The sequence below is a fragment of the Nycticebus coucang genome, chromosome 10 (assembly GCF_027406575.1).
Source record: "Nycticebus coucang isolate mNycCou1 chromosome 10, mNycCou1.pri, whole genome shotgun sequence".
NCBI lineage: Eukaryota > Metazoa > Chordata > Mammalia > Primates > Lorisidae > Nycticebus > Nycticebus coucang.
Genome location: NC_069789.1, coordinates 8,118,170 through 8,131,181, shown reverse-complemented (window position 1 = coordinate 8,131,181; position 13,012 = coordinate 8,118,170). Strand labels below are relative to the sequence as shown.

Below are 13,012 nucleotides of genomic sequence, written 5' to 3'. Positions count from 1 at the left end.
GCAAACAGTAAACAAAATGCATAAATAGAACATATAGTTTATTAAATAATGACAAGAATGGGAAAAGGAAACAAAGAAATGGGATAGAAAGTGTCAAGGGGCAGAGTGACATTTTAGTAAGGAAATGAGAGAGCAGGCCTTGTGACTCTACGGAGGTAGGGTATTCCAGGCCTAGGAACCAAGTGCAGAGGCCCTGTGTTGGGATTGAGGTGACCATTATGGCCAAGTAGAGTGAACTAGGGCGAAAATTGTATGAGTTAGGGAGATTGGAGGGCCAGAGCACACTGGCCTTATAGGTTAAAGGTCTTTGACTTTGACTTGGAGCGAGGTGGGAAACCATTGGAAATTGTAGAGCAGAGGAGTGTCATGATCTCAACCACGTTTCAACAGAATCGTGGTGGATGCAGTGTTGTAAATAGATTGTGGGGAGGGTGAGGGCAGAAGTAGAAAGGTGTCACATAGGACAATCAGGAAAAATATGGTAGCTTGGAATGGGTTGAAAAAGAAAGTATGGTGAATTCTGGATATGCCGTAGGTAGACAAGATTTATGGAACCCCATGGTAACTTTTCCATATATTGAAATCCCATTTAGTGTGATCATTCTCAAGTTAGAGCTTATAGCTACAAGTAATGATACTTAAATTGTGTTTAAGAACTGATTTTTATACATTTGTCACATACTGATTATTTCTGTAGTGTATGCAGTTTCTCTAAGATCATAGTGTTATTACTATGAAGTCTTTCAAGACATCTCTAGTGTTTTTAAAAATGTATCTTTGGGGCAGCGCCTGTGGCTCAAAGGAGTAGGGTGCCGGCCCCATATACTGGAGGTGGCGGGTTAAAACCCAGTCCCAGCCAAAAACTGCAAAAAAAAAAAGTGTCTTTGTTCTGTGTTAAATTTATAATCTTCCAGTTTATACTCAATGTACTTTTCATTTTGATAAAAGTAAAGAAGAAAGGACATTTTAATATACTATACTCTTTTATTTTAATTAGCTGTGGTTCTTGAAAATATAGGAACTGAAGTTAGAATTCTAAACGTATCCTCTTTTTCTTGAGTTTCTTCTACTGAAATGAACATGGAAATGATTTGTAGTGTTGAGGGAGCCAAGCAAGATTGATTTAATTTTATTTTATTATTTATGCTTTATATTCTTTTCTTATCATTTTGATAATTCAAGAATGATGCCTGAACTTTTCATTTTATCACATCACATCTTATTCTAGAAAAGTTGTTAGGCAGCTCATGAAACTTACAAGACAGCTTTAAGAATGTTTTCCCCTCTGTAGTGTGTCATTCTGGTTACCACACAGATGTGTAGAACGGTTTTCATTTTGGCCCTTATCAGTAACACCATAATACATAAAAAATTTGTGGGTGACCAGAACGAGGTGTGGTATCACATACTTTCTCATTCTGTGCTTTAAATTTTTTTCTTTTTTTTGAGTCAGAGTTTCATTATATTGCCCTTGGTAGAGTGCCGTGGCGTCACAGCTCATAGCAACCTCAAACTCTTAGGCTTAAGTGATTCTCTTGCCTCAGCCTCCCAAGTAGCTGGGACTACAGGCGCCTGCCAGAATGCTCGACTATTTTTTGGTTGCAGTTGTCATTGTTGTTTAGCAGGCCCGGGCTGGGTTTGAACTCGCCACCCCCAGTGTATGTGGCTGGCGCCTTAACCACTGAGCTACAGGTGCCGAGTCCCATGCTTTAAATTGTTAAATGTTTCATACAGAAAATGTAGAAAAGCAAGTAGAAATCATATGACCTAGAAATACCTGATGTTTTAATACTTAGCTTTTTTAGTTTATGTATGGCACATTCTATATTATGTGTATATATAGAAAAATTATCACAGTGCATAAACTTCAATGAACTTTGTTTCATTTAGCATTATATTGTGAACCTTCTCCTGTTAAATTGTATTCAACAATTTTTTCAAGCATATGAATAAATTTGTTATTCTGTGATATGTCATACTTAGTTTCACTTAGAGCAACAGTTCTCAACCTGTGGGTCGTGACCCTTTTTTAACAATGAAAATACATTGCGGCATTAGGAAAGTTGAGAACCACTGATTTAGAGTATTTATGTTCTAATATTTTCTGTTGAAAACTGTACTATGGTGAACATTGTGGCTTAGTTTTTATTATATATTTGTATTTAATTGAGGATATTTCTATCTGTATTTCTTTGTAAATGTACGTATCATTGATATAAAATAGGAATTTAGAAATCGAAGGGATGCAGTTTTTTTTTTTTTTTTTTTTGTAGTTAAGAGAAATTGAAATAAGAGTGTTATATCGTGTGCCACGTGTTAGTGTTAGAACAAATGACAAGTAAGAGATTGGGCTGAAATATGCTTAGTGTAGTGCCTGGCACAGAATAGTAGGTAACTCCTATTGAACACTTACACCTTATTGTAAGCACTTAATACTTAAAAATTAATTATTTTGATCTTTACCACAATTATGTAAGGTAAGTGCTGTTATCAACTCCATTATATTGATGAGAAAACTGAAGGATTGAAAGGTTAAGTTTTTTGCTGAGAGCTACACAGCTAACGACAAATCGGGAGTCAAACTGTTTTCAGTCTGTCTTCAGAGTCCCCACTTCCCTAAACAGCCATAATAAACGCTAGCTCAGTGTTTGAGTATTCATGAAATACTAGGCATTGTCATATTCCTGCTGCACCGTCATGTAATCCAGAGGTTGTCTTGGTTCTAGTATTTCTTGGAAAGGTAATTGAATGCATACCCTCTATTTTATTAGGTAACACCCCATTCAGATTTGGAGCCTCAACCTGTAAGCAAATACAGTTTGTGTTTCTGCAGTGAAACATATTTGTTTTTATACTGAGATTTTAAAAAAAGATAGTTAATAGCCTGATGTCAGTACGTGTTGCCACATGAGTTATGGAAACTTTTTGTCTTTTAGAATTGGAGATAAGGGACTTAAATAAAATTACACAGGACCGGGATAAGATTTTTTTTTTTTTTTTTTTAAAGACAGAACTTCAAGCTGTCTCCCTGGATAGAGTGCTGTGGCGTCACAGCTCACAGCAACCTCCAACTCCTGGGCTCAAGCGAGCCTCCTGCCTCCGCCTCTTAAGTAGCTGGGACTACAGGTGCCAGCCACAATGCCTTGCTATTTTTTGGTTGCAGCCGTCATTGTTGTTTGGCGGGCCTGGGCTGGATTCGAACCCACCAGCTCAGGTGTATGTGGCTGGCGCCTTAGCCGCTTGAGCCACAGGCGCCGAGCCCTGGATAAGATTTTTAACATGGTTTCTGGCATTTACAACACACTGAATGTGTTATTGATACTACCACTACTATTACTAGTAATTATCATCAGATACTTTTATATATTCATATATAGAGAAAATTGGTGAGTCACAAGTACTAGGTGTATTTCTATCACATTATGGCCCGGGTGAGGGGGTACGTAAGTTTTGGAGTCTTCAGCCGTGTTTCTCTAACTCAGAGTAACGCAGGCTGTCAGTGATAGATTTGTGTGTCTTCCCTTGTTCTAAGTGTAGGCTTCTGTAGCTTAGCGCTCCTGTTCTGCCCATGTGTGTTCCCAGATGTGCAGAAGTTTGATTTCAGAGCCTACAGAATAGCTCAGGTTGTGTTTTCTTCCTTTCTTTTTTTTTTTTTTTTTTTGTTGTTGGGGATTCATTGAGGGGTGTTTTCTTCCTTTCAAAGATCTTAGTAAAACAATGTTTTGAGTTTTTCCTTGCTCTTTATTATAGCTGCTTTACTTTAAGTATGAGCCTATTGGAAGAACAGTTTGACCCATCATTTCCCCATATGTGACTAGATATAATTAAAGACTAAAGTGGTTGCATTTGAAATTGAGATAATTTCCTCTTACTTCTCATCATTTTAAGTGATGAAGAATTATAATCATAGTCATAACTATATTTAAGACAATTACCAAGAAATGTTCAGTATTATATACTTATTTTAATTATATGGTCATATTACTTTTATTGCAGTCTGATACACATTTTTTTCTTTTATTTGAAATAGGATCTCACTCTGTCTCCCAAGCTGGAGTGCAGTGCACAATCAGAGCTCACTGCAGTCTTAAACTCTTGGGCTCAGGTGATCCTCCTGCCTCAGCCTCCTGAGTAGCGTTCACTACTGCGTATGGCTAATTTTTAAAGTTATTTTTTTGTGGAGATAGAGGCTGTCTGTGTTGCCCAGGCTTGTCTTGAACTTAAGTGGTCCTTAAGTAGTCCTTGCTCCTTTGGCTCCCAAAGTGCTGGGATTGTAAGTGTGAGTCAGTGCCACCTGTTCCCAAATATAAATTTATTAAATGACTTTGATATTCACATTTGCTATTGAGATTATTATTTTTTTATTTTGGCACTTGAGTTTAAACCTATTCTCTATTCTTAGAAATATCCCTTTGAACTGTTTGAAGATCTGCTCTGTATACTTTGTCTTCTCATTCTGTATATGAGGGTACTATTTGTCGTCTTTGCCTCTCAGTAAGTGGAAACATACTCACTGAAGCTCTTTCTCTTTTGTAGACTAGCCTCAGGCCTATAGCAAATCCAATGAACTGGACGAGCCCTTACTAGATTATCTAGTCAAATGGAAGCAGAGAGATAGAAGTAGAAAAGTACTTAGTTAAGGGTGAGAATGGGGCCTTACATAGTACTTATTTGTATTTGACAGTTTTGATTCATAAATGAAATATAAAATACAGAAACATATATTCCTTTTTTGTTGGAAGGGATGTGTAAAGTCTTCAGTTTTTGTGAAACTGTTACTCTTCTTTTTTTTTTTTTTTTTTTTTTTGAGAGAGTCTTACTATGTTGCCCTTGGTAGAGTGCCGTGGCATCACACAGCTCACAGCAACCTCAAACTCTTGGGCTTAAGCGATTCTTTTGCCTCAGCCTCCCAAGTAGCTGGGACTACAGGTGCCCGCCACAACGCCCTATTTTTTTGTTGCAGTTGTCATTGTCATTTAGCTGGCCTGGGTTGAGTTTGAACTCACCACCCTTGGTGTATGTGGCTGATGCTGTAACCACTGTGCTACAGGCGCCGAGCCAAAACCATTAGTCTTAATTGCTTTCTAGGTGTGTGTGAATGGGGGTTGTCGTATAAGTGTATAAGAAAGAGTATGTGGTACGAAAAATTAGGGTTATTTTCAGTTTATTTCATATTGTCTGCCACAGAATATATTTGTTTTGGCACTTGGCATTCCCTATATCATTGTGTTGGAATTTGGGATGTGTTATTTAGTAAGCTCTGGTTCATTCATATTGTACATTTTAGTCAATTTCTTTCTTTCTTTTTTTTTTTTTTTTTTGTAGAGACAGAGTCTCACTTTATAGCTCTCGGTAGAGTGCCGTGGCGTCACACAGCTCACAGCAACCTCCAACTCCTGGGCTTAAGGGATTCTCTTGCCTCAGCCTCCCGAGTAGCTGGGACTACAGGCGCCCTTAACAACGCCCAGCTATTTTTTTGGTTGCAGTTCAGCCGGGGCCGGGTTTGAACCCGCCACCCTCGGTATATTGGGCTGGCGCCTTCCCGACTGAGCCACAGGCGCCTAATTATGGTAGATTCTGAGTTTAAATTCCAGGGTCGAAAACTTGGAAAGGAGGATATATTGTATAATTTCTAACTGATACAATGTTTAGAAATACAGTTACTGGTTTGACACATGTTCACTAATATAACTTTTTCACCTGACAACATTATTTAATTTAGGATCTTAGAATTTAAAGTGCATTGAAATAATTGATAATTGGTATTTTTTTTACAGAGAGGAAAAAGGAAACTGGATGACTCAATGGTATTTGTCATATTTCAAAAGTGATACTTCTTTCATCTTTTCTAGGTTGCTGTAGTAAAACTAAAAAATGCAGATAAGGTGTTTGCCATGAAAATATTGAATAAGTGGGAAATGCTGAAAAGAGCTGAGGTAAGAGTCTTCTGTATTAGAGTATTAGAATATCTTAGTAATATTTTTGGAGAACTATAGATTACATAGAGCTAATATATCCTTAAATATCATTTAATAACATTTTTGTCTATGGTGACTTTTTTAAGGTATAAAAAACAAGTTCAAAAATACATAATTATAACTGATAAGTTATTTGTGTTGTTAATTTAATATTGTCGGAAAACAAAATGGAAACCCTTGCAATGTGGGCTTATGTAGCTGTGTTAAAAGGATATATATAAGCCAGTTCTTTTATAGAAAGAAATTTTGTAATGGTTGACTTTCAATATTATATAACTTCTTTATTTTATTCTGCATTTATCTGGATTCTGCTCTAAGCAAAAGTCAGCAGGAGTTTTGAATATCACCTCTCAGAATTCTGTTTATTGCTGATTATGCAGTAACTTTATATTTTCCTTTGTGTTATGGGAGTTGTGGTAAAATCTAGTAGCACAAGAATTGTTAGCATTTTTATGTTGGTGCTAGATTTGAGGTGTGACTTCAAAAATATCTAGCAGCTGCTATGGTATGGTCAGAAGGGACATCATGCATAGGTTTTTGGGGGAGGGGTCTAGAGGTTCCCTGCTGTGCTGGATCATAGTGATGGGCCATGCAGGGGTGGGGAACCTGTGGCCTTCTGACTGAATCCAAACTTCATAGGATAAATTGTTCTGGGGCCGCACTTGCAGTTCTGGAGGGCAACACGTGGCCTTGAGGCTGCCGTTTCCCCCACCCCAGGGAGGCATTCTGGGGCCTCAGGTAAGTACAACTTACAGGAATAGAAGCATTTTGGTATTTTAACTGGTAAAAGGGTCATATCGATGAGTAGGCTGGTAATAGCCCTGGAGTTTGGTAAAATCTGTAAGAGGATAAAGAGAAATTAGCCTTTAGAAAACTTTATCTGTCACTACTTACAGGAACCCAAAGAGGAAGATACATATAAAGGGAAAAGGTAAAGGGATTTTATGGTGATAGAGGTGTGGTGGTAGTGAAAGTAAGTTCTTCATTAATTCTTTCTTTTGGGAAATTTGGAAAATATAACAAAGAAGAAACTAATAACAACTTATGTTCTATCACCCAGAATTAATAACATATTGGCCAAGTATTTTAAAATTTTATTTTATTTCTTTGTTTTACCTTTTTTTTTTTTATTTTTGTTGTAGTTTCTGGCTGGGGCTGGGTTTCAACCCACCACCTCCAGCATATGGGGCCGGTGCCCTACTCCTTTGAGCCACAGGCTTTGCCCTATTTGCTTTCACTTTTTTTAAATTTTATTTTTTCTTGAGACAGGTCTCTCTCAGTCACCCAGGCTAGAGTGCAGTGGCATGATCATAGCTCACTGCAGCTTGCCTGGAACTCCTGGGCTCAAGTCATACCTTCACCTCAGCTTCCTAAAGTACTGGGATTATAGGCATGAACCACTGCACCTAGTCCAGTTAATTTTTTTTCTATGCATTCAGTAAAAAACTCACAAATGAAATACAGATATATTTTTGGCAAAACAAATAGTAGCACATTACAGGTAAAGCTAAAGTTCTCTTTGATCACCTCCCACCCAAGTCCAGCCCCTCCTACCTCCCAGAGGTAATTACTATGTTGTAATATCCTGTTTAAAAAACTATATGAGGCCAGGTACGGTGGCTCATACCTGTAATCCTACATTTTGGGAGGCCAAGGTGGGAGGATTGCTTGAAACTAGGAATTTGAGAGTAGCCTGAGCAATAGCGAAATCCTATCTCTACAAAAAGTACAAAAATTGGCCAGTATGGTGGTGTGCACCTGTGGTCTCAGCTACTGGTTGGAATTTCCAGGGAGTAAACACTGAGATTGAGTTTAGTGTACGGGATATTTATTGGGAAATATTTTTGTGTTAACACCTATAGAAGAGGATGGAGGTAAACAGAATTTGTCAGGAAGAAGTCAAGCTGTCCCATCAATCTTAGTTGATTCCACAGGGAGGTCTGGAGCAGAAATGGTCCTTTGGAATTGTCTTAAATCAGGTCAAAATGGGTGGATCTTTGTGTACCTGCTTCCATCAGTCACTGGATACGGGCTGCCTCTGAAGGACATGGCCTTGGATGGGCAGGCTTCCTTTTGCCAAGGCAAACCCTGAAGGGGCTGATGGCATTCTCAGTAGATGGAGGAACAAAACTTACCATTATAAAATAATAATTATGTTCTAGCTATTTAGCATAAACAATAATTGTAGTTTAGTGTTTCAGAGATAGAACTTTTAACAAATTGAGTTAAAGTTTTTACTTATTTTTAATGAAGTTGAATAGATTGAAGCAGAATTTTGAGAAGGAAGAATAACTGGGTCAGCTTTCATTCTTGGCTGGAAGAAGTGGCAAAATTCAGGACAAAGTAAGGAATGATTTAAAATTAAATAGTATTTCATTGAGTCAAAGAATATTAATATATTCTGTTTATGGTATAAGATGGGATATATGTGCCCTTCTTTGTTCTCTCATGACATATAGCTAAAGACTCTAGACATTTTATATAAAACAAACATCAGAATATTTTGAAAAGTAGAAAGAAGAAGGTAGAGATCAGCTAGGGACCTCAGGACCCTCGAGTACAACACCCCTTTTGGAGGTTAGTATTGTGCTGATGGAAAAACCAAACAAAGGAGCAAAGAAAGTTAAAGATCAACATTTCTTTTTTTGGCCGGGGCTGGGTTTGAACCCACCACCTCCGGCATATGGGACCGGCGCCCTACTCCTTGAGCCACAGGCGCCGCCCAGGATCAACATTTCTTATGACTATGGATGTAAATGTCCTTAACGAAATATTAGCAAATACAATTCAACAATACCTAAAAGGATTTATCCACCATGACTAAGTAGGGTTTGTTTTGGGGATACAAGACTGGCTTAACATTTGAAAGGTACTCTCCTTAAATTATTTGAGAAAACTTTCATCTTTTAGACAGATTTTCTGCATTCAAACTTTTAAAGAGTAATTCACTTTAAAATGGAGTGGTATTGTATTTCTGTGCTTGAATAATCATCAAATCTTTTAAAAAAATATAAAAACATTGAAATATCTCCTGATCATGACTTATTTAACTTTGGAAAACTGGGCCTACTAATGTTGCTGAACAGACTACACATAAGCAGCAAAATTTCTTACTGTTGATGCTTTAAAACATTTTTTTCAGATTTTTATGTTCAATCCATTTGCCATATGTATTTCTGTTTCAGGGCACATGGTAAATGTATAATTAATGGGATACAGATTACTTGAAGGTACTAGGATGCCTCCTCTCTTTTTATACCAGGGAAGCCTAGTGATAGTTAACTGATCTCACAGTTTATATAGATTTATATCCCTACAGGTTCATTATTTACATACTTTGCTAGTATCTTAACACTTCTTTAAGTTAACTTCCCCCAATTTATTCTGCCCAACTCAGACTGACTTTGCTCACAGGAGATGTCCTTACTCGTTTCATGGGTTGATGCAGGAGAGTTTACAGAAATGCTCTGTCTTGATTTAAGGCTCAATTTTCTCATTTGTAAAATGAAGATAGTGGTCTCATAAGTGAAGTAAACATACATCTTATATCTGTGACAATAAGAAAAATATTTTCTTATTTTTGTTATTGTTATCTTTGTTATTTTTGTAAGTGATATTACTACTATTAGAAATAGTAGTAGTAGTAGTAGCATTGGTAATGAATTGATGTCATTATATTTGAACTACCTGTAATTCCTGACTTGTTACCTACATTAAAAAAAAAATGCAAGCACTATAGAAAATAAAAAATGAAAAAATCAAATGCTCCCTTTCTTCCCCCAAATACCCAGTCTTTCTGTCTGGGTAAGAGTTGGTAAGAGTTTCTTATTTATCCTTAAGAGAAAATAATACTGTAAGGGAATCATTAAAAAGTCGATTTTTTTCCATTGCTTTTTTCACTTAATATACATCGTGATTTTTCATTTCCATATTTATATACTTACTCTTTTTTAATAGATTCATTATACTGAGTGGGTGTATTTTTTGTTAGGTTGTTTAAAAAAAAAAAAACATTAGGTTGTTTCCTTATTTTTACTATTTTGAACCGTGTTGTAAAAATCTTTATTTACATGTATTGGAGTACTTTTGTGAATTTATCCATAGTGTGAATTCATAGTAAGATGGATTCAAACTATCAATACATTTAATTCTTACCAAATCTAACTGCATGTGTTTGGCAAAGAAAAATTTCAAAAGAAGAGAGAAACTAATATATCAGAACTAGTCATATTACTCAGGAAATTTATTCAATGTAAAAATTTCAAAAAGTTTTTTACTATGAAATGGTGTTAATCAGATATACTGCTGGGGGTTACCAGGAGGTACTCTAGTTTGTATATACTATATTGATTTGATTTTAAGGTTAATTTTTATATTAAGGGATTTTCATTTTGCTGACTCTGGAACTATTCTACTCCTCAAATTGAACTCCTCCCTAATGGAACTCCTGGGAGTTGCAGTTGGGGTGGAGGATTGCATTTAAACTTTTTTTTTTTGTTTTTGTTTGTCGATTTTTTTTTTTTTTGAGACAGAGTTTCACTTTGTCGCCCTCAGTAGAGTGATGTGTCATCACAGCTCACAGTAACTTCAAACTCTGGGGCTTAAGCAATTCTCTTGTCTTAGCCTTCCAAGTAGCTGGGACTACAGGTGCCCACCACAATGCCTGGCTATTTTTTGGTTGCACTTGTCATCGTTGTTTAGTAGACCTGGACTGGGCTTGAACCCTCCAGCCTCGGTGTATGTGGCTGGCACCCTACTCACTGAGCTCTGGGCACTGAGTCTACATTTAAACTTTGATAGCTATTTCTTCAATTAAATTATCTTTTTTTTTTTTTTTATAGAGAGAGTCTCACTTTACTGCCCTCGGTAGAGTGCCGTGGCGTCACACAGCTCACAGCCACCTCCAGCTCTTGGGAAATTAAATTATCTTATATAAAAGTTGACCACTATATCTTTGCACTCATAGTATGTAAACATGTCTGTTTCTCACACATTTGTCAGTTATGCATTTATTTATTTATTATTTTTGGAGACAGAGTCTCATTTTGTTGTACTTGGTAGAGTGCCATGGTGTCATAGCTTATAGCAATGAATAGAATTATAGCAACCTTGAACTCTTGGGCTCAAGCAATCCTCTAACCCCAGGTTTTCATTTTTAGTAGAGACAGGGTCTGGCTGTTGCTCAGGCTGGTCTCTGATGAATTTAAGCAATCTGTCCACCTCGGCCTCCCATAGCCCTAGGATTACCATCCCCAGCTGTGATTTTGCTTTTTAAAATTAACATTTTCTTTTACTGACAAAGAAGTTAAAAATGATATGTCTAATGTTTGGCTTGACCATCAAATATGTGGTAAAATGGAGCTTTAAAGTAAATTGGTGCCATGCTATGTAAGACCTAATGTTTGGAATTCTTGCATTTTGCAATTTAAAATTTCACTTGTTTCTTTTTAAAAAGAAAAATCTTGCCCTCCCCCCCAAATATTAGAGAGGGATTTAGTTATTATTTGAAAGAATCTCTCTGTGGTAATACTTCATGGTTGAGAGAAGTCTTTATAATCATTTTGGTTTCTCGTTTATTAGAAATAATCATCAGAGGAGTTTTTCTTTTTAACACAATTTCCAAGCATCCATACAGTTTTGTTGTGGTATATAATATTGTTATTCTGATGAATGTACCTTATGAATGTGGTAAAGAGAATCCTATGGCAGCTTTGCAGAATTATTTTACATATAATGATCGTTACTAACTTCTACTTCAGCAAAGGTATTCCTGTTTCTCTTCTTCCCAGTAGTCCATTAAGGATAAAATTTAAGCAATATATGACTAAGGATAAAAAAAAATTAAAATGTTTAAGAGCCAAAAACATTGGAGTCCTATATTAGAGTACGTTGGCCAGGAAACAAAAGTAAGCGTCATGTGGCAAGCAGAATGTTTGTCTGAACATTTGGTTGAAAAAGTAAGCGACTGAATCTGAGGAAGCTATGTGATCTCCAGTAACCTTTCCTATGTGTTTGTTGTGTTCTTAACAGACACAGATATTCTTTTTATTAAAAAAAGAGGGGGGACTGTTTTAGTTTTTTTTTGGCCGGGGCTGGGTTTGAACCCGCCACCTCTAGCATATAGGACCAGCACCCTACTCCTTGAGCGATAGGCGCCTCCCTGTTTTAGTTTTTTTGAAAAGTAATAACCAAGTAGGTGTTGTCATGGCCTTTAAACACGTTGAATACCCAGAACATTAATACTGATCTAGAACGGGGCTTCTCAATAGGAACTCCAGTGACCTTTGGGACTGGGTAAGTTTTTGCTGTAGGGGCTGTCCTGTGCCTCGTAGGTTGTTTAGCAGCATCCGTAGCCTCTACCCACTAAATTCAAGTAGATACCCCCACCGACTGTGACAGGCAGCTAAGCACAGTGTGACAAATTGAAGTGAAAAAAGTAGACTGTTTTACATCTAGACTCAGTATTGGAGGCATTAATAGGAATACTTTAATTGCTAAATGTTTATGGATAAAATTAAGTGTTTGGGATTTGCTTAAAAAATATTTCTGGGTATGCATGTATCTGTGTACATGAAGCTGAGAGGTGGTAGTAATTGGATATATGAGATGAAACAAGATTGACCAATAGAATAATTGTTGAAGTTAAGTAATTGGGTACATTGAGGGGAGGGAGTTGTTGTTAGTCTCTCTACTCTTGTATGTGTTTGAAATTTTATATCATAAACATGTTTTATTTTTCAAAATTTTTTTTTACTGAATAGTATAGCGTAGATCAGAACTCAAAGTTTAATCTGTTAACTGAAGTCGCTGTCACTTTATTCAGTTTGGAGTTATCAATCAAATAAAAATAATGGATGTTTATTAAGTTCTGTCTTCAGTGTCTATAGATACAAAATTTAGATAGCTATGATAGTTAAGATATAGCCAAGAGAAATCTTCTAGGCTCTGATTGCTTTCACAAATTCTCTAAAATGTTAACAGTTAAACTTTAACCTCAGGGTGAGTTAAATTGCAAAATAAGACTCAGTAGTATG

At 36.6% G+C, this 13,012-nt stretch overlaps 1 protein-coding gene across 13 annotated transcripts in view; it reads left to right on the top strand.

The window, feature by feature from the left end:
* CDC42BPA (CDC42 binding protein kinase alpha) overlaps positions 1-13,012 on the top strand; it is a 302,007-nt gene that overhangs the window by 100,468 nt on the left and 188,527 nt on the right. For all 13 annotated transcript variants that reach the window (XM_053605565.1, XM_053605564.1, XM_053605558.1 and 10 more), the window contains exon 3: positions 5,853-5,936. In XM_053605565.1, the coding sequence (XP_053461540.1) occupies positions 5,853-5,936 (84 nt within the window). The remainder of the gene's footprint in view (positions 1-5,852; positions 5,937-13,012) is intronic.